The 10,019-nt window shown below is 41.1% G+C and overlaps 1 protein-coding gene across 3 annotated transcripts in view; it reads right to left on the reverse strand.

The window, feature by feature from the left end:
- Positions 1-9,934, reverse strand: part of Togaram1 (TOG array regulator of axonemal microtubules 1) — a 62,490-nt gene extending 52,556 nt beyond the window's left edge. For 2 of the 3 annotated variants that reach the window (XM_052185782.1, XM_052185780.1), the window contains exon 1: positions 7,620-9,934. In XM_052185782.1, coding sequence (XP_052041742.1) covers positions 7,620-9,671 — 2,052 coding nt within the window. In that variant the 5' untranslated portion in view covers positions 9,672-9,934. The remainder of the gene's footprint in view (positions 1-7,619) is intronic. The other variant, XM_052185781.1, reaches the window with a different exon arrangement.
- Positions 9,935-10,019: the final 85 nt, after the last annotated feature.

A 10,019-nucleotide genomic window follows, 5' to 3' on the forward strand; every position in this document is an offset into this window, starting at 1 on the left:
GAGAGAGGAAAGAGACTGACAGACACATACAAGTACACTGGAGAAACAATAAGCGACGTATAATGAATTTTTAAGAAAATTTTATTGTACGCATGCGTATGTGTATGTGTCTGTTTGTGTTGCCTGCATGTATTTCTTTTTTTTTTTTTTTTTTTTTTTTTTGATTTGGTTTTTTGGAGACAGGGTTTCTCTGTATAGCCCTGGCTGTCCTCGAACTCAGAAATCCGCCTGCCTCTGCCTCCCAGAGTGCTGGGTTTACAGGTGTGCGCCACCACCGCCCGGCATCCTGCATGTATTTCTATGCATCATGTATGTGTCTGGTGCCCAGGAAGGCCAAAAGAGGGTGTCATATCCCCTGGAACTATAATTACAGATGGTTTTGAGTCACTATGTGGGTGTTGGGAATTGACCCCAAGTATTCTCAAAGTATAGCAAATACTCAAGCATTAAACCATCTCTTCAGCTCCCCCTTTTTTAAAAATCTTGATTGCTCTAAGAACAATTCAAAACAATAGTATTAGTGAAGTAGTGAAGTAGTAGTGAAGATGTAAATGCATACTCTAAGGCAACTACAAAACAAAGAAAAAAAAAAGAACAATTTATCTGCTATAAAAATGGAAAAGACAGGATCATAAACATTCTCAATTAAATCTACAAAAGACTAAAATGTTAAAGACAAAAATAAACATAAGCATCAAATAGAAAATATGATATGTACTAATTCATCATATTAAGTGTTAATAGTTTAATCTATACCAAATAAAACACAAGATGGGCTATGGAAATGGCTCAGAGCATTTGATATGCTAGCCGGAGATCCTGAGTTCAAATCTCCAGAACACATATAAGAGAGGGAGGGAGGGAAGAAGGGAAGGAGGGAGGAAGGGAGAGAGGGAGGGACGAAGGGAGGAAGAGGGAAGCAGAGGATGACTGAACATATGCCTGTAGCCTCAGTGCTGTCAGAAATAAGAGAGTCTCTGAAGACTGTTGACTACCAGCCTAGCTCAGGTTCAGTGAGAGACCTTGTCTGAGGGGAATGAGGTACAGTGATACAGCAGGACAACTGATACTTCCTACACACACACACACACACACACACACACACACACACACACACACACAGCCTATAGCACATACATATTCCATATTTACACAAAAGAACATTTTAAAGGAGTTGTCTGAATAAAACAAAAAAGCAAAACCTAAGTATATATTTCCTACAAGAAAGCAATTTTAAATATATTAATGTATACATATTAAGTAAAAAGATAAAGAGATACTGTGCTAATATGCATAAAAAGAAAGCAGGCACTGGGCAGGAGAGATGGCTCAGCAGTTAAGAGCTCTGACTAGTTGCTCTTCCAGAGGACAGTGGTTAGACTCCCAGCATACCCCTGATAGTTCACAAAAGTCTCTAACTGCAGTCTCACAGGATCCAGCACCACCCTCTTTCGGCCCCCAGGAACACTGTACAAATGTGATAGATACACAGACATACATAAAGGCAAAATACTTATACAAATAGTATTAAAAAATAAAAACAAGACATTAGGCATAACTGTTAATTTCAGACAAAATGAACTTGGGAGCAAAAAAATTATTAGCCATAAAAGGAGTACCTCTCAATAAAGTGATCAATATTCCAAGAAAATATCTTTTTATTTATTTATTTATTTATTTATTTATTTATTTATTTATTTATTTATTTATTTGGATTTGATTTTTTTCGAGACAGGGTTTCTCTGTATAGCCCTGGCTATCCTGGAACTCACTCTGTAGACCAGGCTGGCCTCGAACTCAGAAATCCACCTGCCTCTGCCTCCCAGAGTGCTGGGATTACAGGCGTGCGCCACCACCGCCCGGCTGAAAATATCATTTTAATAACAATATAGCATCAAACTATGTGACAGAAATACAAGCAGAACAGCAAGGAGAAATGGAAGTGGACAGCAAGCAGAAGTACCTGCTGCACAAGCATGAGCACCTGTACCCAGACCCCTGTGGATGCAGGATCTGCAACCCTAGTGCCAAGTGGACAGGACAGACAGAACACTCCTGCTCCAAGTTCAATAAGAAATCACATCTCAAAACAGAAGGCAGACATCTATAGAGGAAGGCACTTAATGTCAACCTCTTGTCTTTACATACACTTGAGAAACACACTCTCACACACAGAAAGAGACTACACTCTAGGCCACAAAACACATTAAGAAATTTTAAAAAATATGCCAATAGCTGTTCTCAAACTGCAAAGACATTAAGCTAGAAATCAGCAACGAAGAGAAAACACTAAAACAACAACGACAACAACACCCCAGTAACTTAGAAATTTAAAAAAGTATTCTTGTAATTTACACATAAGTAAAAGAAAAAAATACTAAGTGAAATTTAAGCAAATTTCAAACTAAAGATGTTTCTGGAATAGTAAAATTGTTTTCATTATTAAAAACTAAAGTTTTGGGGCCAACAAGATGGCTTACTTGGGTAAAGTCACTGCAGCCAAACCTGATGATCAAACTTCAACCCCACAACCCACATGGCACAAGGAGAGAACCCATAGTGGTCCTATGACTTCCATATATGTATTATGGCACAAGTGCTTCCCATCTTCCTCCAAAAAATAAATAAAATGTAAACAAGGAAAAGAACAAGTTAAAATAAAATCAAGTAGAGGAAAAAAGTAACAGAAAATAGCACAGAAATCAGTGAAAAGAAATCAAAACAGACACTTCACAAAACTAAAAGCCACTTTTTCAAAAGATCAATAAAACTGGTAAGCTTTTAGTTAGGCTAAAAATAGAAAACATTTTTAACAGCAGAAACGAGAGAAAACCACATAATTCATATCAATATTAGGATGAAAAAGATAATTTGACCAGGTCTACCTCTAAATTCATTGAATAATCACCTTCCAAAACAGAAAGCATCAGGCACAACCATGTTCATTAATGAAATCTATTTAACAGTTGCAGAAGAAATGTTGCCAATTTTCTATAACCTTATTTAGAACCCAGACACTTAGGGCAGATTTCCTACCTCATTCTATGAGGCTGGTGCATATGCTTGCTGTATGATTGCAACTCCATGAAACTCAGAAAAAGGCAAGTGTGCAAATAAAAAAAAAGACCAGAGTTTGCCAAGGGAGGAGGAGAGGGAGGAGGGATAAGCATTCACAGCACAGAAGCTAAGTATAGCAACTGAACTATTTATGCTATCTCCATGGTGGATCCGTGCACAGATAGACTTGCGGAAACCCAACCGAACGCACAGGAGTGAAGCCTGAGGTAAAGGAGGAACTCTGGCTCTTCTTGCTGTTCTTTCAGTGACCACAATCACATGCGCTATCAGGGTGTGCTGGAAGTTATGGTGCTGGCTGTTTTAAGTGTTAAGAGGAATTCACAAACCACCTGAACTTTTTATTTAGTGTAGCTGTTACCCTAAACTAAAGCTGCTCTAAAAACAAACTAATAGTACTCAGTACACTTTTTAAAATCTGCATGTTTCCAAATGTGTATATATTTAGTCTATGCCCTCCTTTTTAGAAAACTTACAATGTATTTCTTTTTTTAAAAAAAAAAAAGATTTATTTATTTATTTATTTATTTATTTATTTATTTATTTATTTATTTATTATGTGTAAGTACACTGTAGCTGTCTCCAGACACTCCAGAAGAGGGCATCAGATCTCATTACAGCTGGTTGTAAGCCACCATGTGGTTGCTGGGATTTGAACTCAGGACCTTTGGAAGAGCAGTCAGTGCTCTTAACTGCAGAGCCATCTCTTCAGCCCCTACAATGTATTTCTACAAGCATTTCTGGGTTCATTTTTACAACTTGATTTCTGTGGTTAATTTCAGTTTCACCACTGAAGCTTTCATATATAAATTAGTCTACACGGGCATTTCAGAAATGCACTTATTATGTGATTCCTGTTGTTATGGTCAGCACCAGAATCTTTATTATAACTTATTATGATAATTATTATTACTATTGTTTGTTTGTTTGTTTTGGTTTTTTGAGACAGGGTTTCTCTGTGTAGCCCTGGCTGTCCTGGAACTCACTTTGTAGACCAGGCTGGCCTCCAAGTCAGAAATCCACCTGCCTCTGCCTTCCAAATGCTGGGATTAAAGGTGTGCGCCACCACTGTCTGACATTACTATTGTTTTGACACAGGGTTTCATGTAGCCCTGGTTGACCTCCAGCTCACTGAGTCGCCAAGGATGCCCTTTAACATTTCAGCTGCCTTGCCTCCACCTCCCATGTGCTAGAATTATTACCATGTGCCACCACGCCCAGCCAAAACCAACCTTAACATAGCCACCAAACATCTTAGACTAGTGACAGTACAAGCAGGCTCAATAACATTCCTTTAAAAAGTGTTTAAAATATATAGCAGTATATATCAAAAAAAATGATGGAACTGGAGATATAGCTTAAACGAGTGCTTACCTAGTCCATTAAGGCCCTGGGTTCAATCTCAGCACAAGAAATAACTAAATACAATCCTTTGGGAAGGGAAGAGTAAGTGAGCAAGGAGAACACTTGGAAGTCAGTTCCATCTGCTTCTGTACTAGTGCAAAAGACTAACCGTGAAAATGCACCATAATCACTGTAAATCCTTCACTTACAGTTTTTACTTTATGGCAAAGCAATATGCATTCAGTAGAAACAGTACTTTGAATTCTGATCCTTCCTTGCACTGCTGAGCAGCACCAACTCAGTCCCAGGGTTCTGAGCAGAAATAACCTCTTCTCTACAGTATCCTAGGCTGCTAAGCTATGATGTTCAATAGGCTAGACTTCATAAATATGTTTTGATTTATGACATTTTCAAGTTATAGTGAGTTTACTGGGTATACATCTATCATAAGAAGATTTTGTATTTGCCCTGCCAAAAGAACTAATTTATTCAAAGTTCTTGAAGGTTGTTAAACTTTCTGTTTTTATTTCATGTTTGTGGTGCTGGAGGTTGAGCCCATAGCTTTTACATGAGGCGACATTCTGCCACTGAGCTCCATCTTCAGCCCTTTAAAAGTCTTAATATAGAACTTTATGTGAAGTCGGGCGGTGGTGGCGCACTCCTGTAATCCCAGCACTCTGGGAGGCAGAGGCAGGTGGATTTCTGAGTTCGAGGCCAGCCTGCTCTACAGAGTGAATTCCAGGACAGCCAGGGCTATACAGAGAAACCCTGTCTCGAAAAAACCAAATCCAAAAACCAACCAAACAAACAAAAAAACTTTATGTGGTAATTCAAAATACAAAAATAACTATGGAGCTAGATATAATACTCCCAGTGCTCAGGAGGTGAATCTCTGTGAGGCTGAGGCCAGCCCAGTCTACAAAGTGAGTTTCAGGATAACCAGGGCCGCATAATGACACCTGTCTTTGGGAGCAGGAGGGTGGGGACAAAAAACAAAACAAACCAAGATACTCATAAGAACTCATTAAAAAAAAAAAAAAAAAGAAGGTACCTCTTGGTTCTGTCCACTGAAAGGGCCAATCTGCAATGGCAAGAATTAGCAATGAGTGGAAACATACACAGAATTTGGTTTGAAATACTACTCTGTTATATTGGTAATATTAGGATCTTGGGTGGGGAGTGGGAACAGCTGATTCCAAGTGGGAAACATGAAAGATATCAGGTAAGTCTTAGCATTATATCTTAAGTTAAAGAAAGACCCAAACACTAATCATGCCAAAGATCACAGGGAGCCAGCCACTGGTCAAATATGGGACAATTTAGCATCTAAAATCCTAATTTGATAGCTTACACAAAAATGAACTTAATGGTATTTTTAGAAAGTTTTTGTCCCAAAATGCTTTGTCTGAGCATATGTATGTACTTTTAAACCTACAGGTTTTTGCTTATATACTATGGTTTATGGTTTTGTGTGTTTATCATATTTCTCAGTGTTCCAGTAAGTGTTTCTTGGGCTTTTTCTTTGGTTCTGTTTTTGTTTTTTTTTTTGTTTGCTTCTTTTGTCCTATTCTGGTTTGTTGTTTGCTCTTGAGTTACCTGATGGTTTTTTAGTGGAGAGAGACTATGGATTTCGGTGACTGTGGAGTGAAGAGAAAGCTGGGAGGAGCTGGGGAGGAGAAACTGATCAGAATATATTTATGGAAAATGTATTTTCGATAAAAAGTGGAAATATAAATACATCTTTAAAAAGTGTAACTTGGGGTTGGAAAGAAAGTTCAGCAGTTCAGAACTCTTGTGGCTCTTACAGAGGACAGAGTTTGACCAGGCCCCACAGGATCCTGTAACTCCTCTAGCTCAACCAGGAGTGACACCCTCTTCTGGCCTCCACAGATGAACACACACACACACACACACACACACACATACACACACAGAGTCATACCTACAGACACATAAATAGAAGTAAATCTTAAAACAAACAAACACTTTTTTAATAGTAAAAACTAAAGATAAGAGATAATGATTATAGAAAAGAATTTTAGGTAACAAATATAGAGGAAATGTTTTTGTCTTTAATTACATTTTATAGCCCTCAATGTAATAACTATTACAAATAAGACTATTCCCTGGATGTCAAAAGCAATGAGTAAAACGTTGTTGAGGTATTTGTAGAGTCTGAATGTAATATCTACAGTGAAGGGAAAACATACCTTTATAATGGATCTTGTCACTTAATCAAATGATAAACTGAGACATCAATCAAGGTGGAGCAACCCCACTGTACTGTACCCCTTACTGAGGTAATATATTTGCTATTTATTTTAACCTGAGTCTACTCAAATAGAAACTATCATATAAATTCATGTGAGATATTCCACAAAACAATTACCCCAACCTTTCAGGGGAAAAGGGGCCTACCATGATAAAAACCATACAAATCCACAAACAAGTAGGGACATAATAATAAATAGGAAGGCACCAACTATAATTGGATATGGGATGATAACTATAAAATAAATGTAAGTTTGGGAACAAATGGAGAAAACTAAATCAAAGCTATATACAATTTAATTACTATTAGTATTCTGAAGCATATATTCAGTTATAAAATAATTTATTTTAGAAAATGTATGTAATCATATAAAATAATGAAATCCAAAATGTGTGCAATTTACTATGAATTGGTTCACACAATATAGAGCAAAAATAGGGCAAGATGTTAACTGGGAAATACAGATGAAGTATAAAGTCCTGATGGTACTCTGAATTTACATGTAGATTTGTAAATTTTAAAATAAAAGCTTTGCAGGGACAGGAATCTAAGTTCAAAGATCTGACCCCTGAAGGTTTTCTGCTTTTTGCTTTTCTACTGGAATTAGGTATTCCACAGCACTCTATTTCTATCCTAGCACTTAACATTTTAATTGCAAATTTATAACCTTCTCAGAAACCACTTGGAAGTGAAATTTAGTTCTTTATCTGGTACCTCCTAGGCATTCAGTGTTTGTTGTATGACTGAGATGAGTGTATGATTAAAACCCGTAACTCATACCCACTTATTGTCCATAACTCATACCTCAAATTTAATTAAGGAACCCATTAAATGCACTGACATAACCCATACTATTATAATGGATGTTCACATCAGCACTTAATTCAAAAACTGTCAATTCTTTCACTTTTAAGAATATCAAGCATACCTGCTCTGTATCTTTAGTGTCCTTGGGATTGGAGGTCTGGTTTTCTCCCGTGGCTCCAGGCTGCTCATTTTCCCATGGTAATTTATTTTTCCCTTTTCCAGCACTTAAAACCCTTCGGGTACAGATAGTTGGACTGTAGGATCCATACAGTGGTATGCTGTCCCTGGTGTGGTCACCACAGTAGCAGTGTGCACTCTGAGTCCTGTTACCAGACATAAGCCAGTCTGTATCTGCTCCATGTGCCAGATGGCTTGACCTGCCCTGGGCAGAAGACGGCATGAGTACTGCATACTCCACAAATCCCTGTTCTGTTAGCCGTGGAAGAGTTTTTCTGGCCAATCGGGCCTGCACAGCATTCATCACTCCATCGCCATTATCCTGCAATTCAACAGTATCTACAGCTTTAAAAAGAACATTGGTTTTACCTGAGCCCATTGACGATGCCAGGACAGCAAAGGCTTCTAAAGCTGCCTGGCGTACCCTGCGTTTGCTATCCACAAGAGCTGGAGCAATATCAAAGGACAGTTTGGGCAAGTCAAAATCCTCGCTGGGGTAGGTCAGGAGGGAACAGATGCAAATGTTCACTACTTCCTCCCGTACTCTGGAATGCTTATGTTTAAGGTTTTCCAGGAGCAAAGAAAGCACCTGCTGAGGACCTACTTCTTTCATTAGCTTTAGGAAGATTTTCATGTATTCCTGCTTGATCACCAACTTGTTGTCTGCCAGCACTTTCACAGAAGCTGCTATAACTGGTCCCAAGAACTGTTGCACCTGCTCTCCCAGGCGAATAACCAGTAAATGGAGAACTTGAAGTGTGCCATGGACCACTTTGAAATTGGAATCGTCTAGCAAGTTATACAATAAACTAATGAAACCAACAAGACTAGAATGTGGGGTAGAACTTGGGTTAAATTTTCCCAGCAACTGTTTTAGTTCTTCAACAGCCTGAGTCCTGTTTTTATAGTCTTCCTGATCCAACAATCTTGCATGGAGTTCCTGAGGAATAATCCCAAATTTAAGATTGCTACTGGAAAGATTCACTACACATGGGGCAGCATCTTCAGAAAACCCAGAGGCTTCTAGCTCCAAATAATAAGGAACCTGACTTCCGTACCGGGACTCCAGGCGGCGATTGTAGTGCCTCCTCAGCGCAGAGGGCAAACGAGAGATGTAGGAGTGAAATCTCTCTTGACCAAGTCGTTCTCCAATTTGTTGAAGTGTCGAGAATGCTGTCTCGGATTCTTCTTCCATCTCCTGATCGCCCAGCTTTCGGGCCAGAGATATTATTACTTCGGTGAGATCCAAGCCCAGCAACAAATCCTCAGGAGTAAGCAAGATAGGGAGTAACAGCGCAGTGGAAGCTCTAAGCCGGGCATCTGGACTTTCCAGGCCTTGTATAAGAGTTCTCAGGACCTGCCCAGAACTGCGCCTAAGACAAATATGCAGGATCTGCAGCGCATCTTTCCGTAGGGCAGGGTTATCTTCTCGTAAGGAGACAACTAGTTGAGGCAAAAGCGCTAAACTAAAGGCCTCTTCCAGCTGACCCGCCTCGCCCTGACCCCGAAGAACGTCCGAGAGAAGCTGCAAGCAGAGCCTCTTCTCATCACTACCGCCTTCCACAAGCACTCGGCCCAGCGCCCGATATAAGGCTTCCTTGCGGCGGGGAAAGCCAAGCCGGCCGCCTCGCCGCGGCAAGGCAGCCTGCAAAGCCTGGAACGCCTCGGAAGGATCCGGTGCGGTGCGCAGGAGTTGAAGAAGCCGAGTCTCCTCCTCATCTCCGCCCGACAGCCCACCTCCAGGACTGGACCAGCTAGTTGAAACAGCCTCCGCCGGTAACAGGAGGGTCGAGGCCAGAGGCGACGGTGTCGCGGGGCAGGAGCCATGATCCCCGGCAGCCCCACGGCAGTAGTAGTTTTTCTCGCCTCTCATTGTGCCCCCGGATCGACGACCATCAGTCCCTGGGGCGGAAGGACGACAGCGGCTCAGGAGGCGATAGGAACCAGGGGTTGCAAGAGGCGGCAGCGCGAGCAGCTCCGAAGGCGCGGCCGCCATGGAGGGTCGTCAGGTAGCGAGAGCTGGAGGGAACCATTGCCGTCTTGGGAGGGCTGGATGAAGCCCAGCCTTCCAGCTCCTCTCCAAGCCCCGAGCTGCAGAGGAACAGAAGGAACGGCTCCGGTCAGCTGCTGCCAGGCCGCTCCGGCCTTCGACTCCCGGAGCCAGCCTCCGGCAAAATGGCCCCCGCTGAGCCTGGGACCCCACAGCAGCCACCCGGCGTAACCAGGGCCACCACGTGACCAAACCGAGCGCTTCCATGGTGATGCACTCAGAGCGGACCTCTTGACCCGGAAATCAACCCACCGCGGTGGATGATGGGTCATGTAGTCCACGTAGGGAATTAAG

Source organism: Apodemus sylvaticus, chromosome 6 (assembly GCF_947179515.1).
Source record: "Apodemus sylvaticus chromosome 6, mApoSyl1.1, whole genome shotgun sequence".
Classification (NCBI taxonomy): Eukaryota; Metazoa; Chordata; class Mammalia; order Rodentia; family Muridae; genus Apodemus; species Apodemus sylvaticus.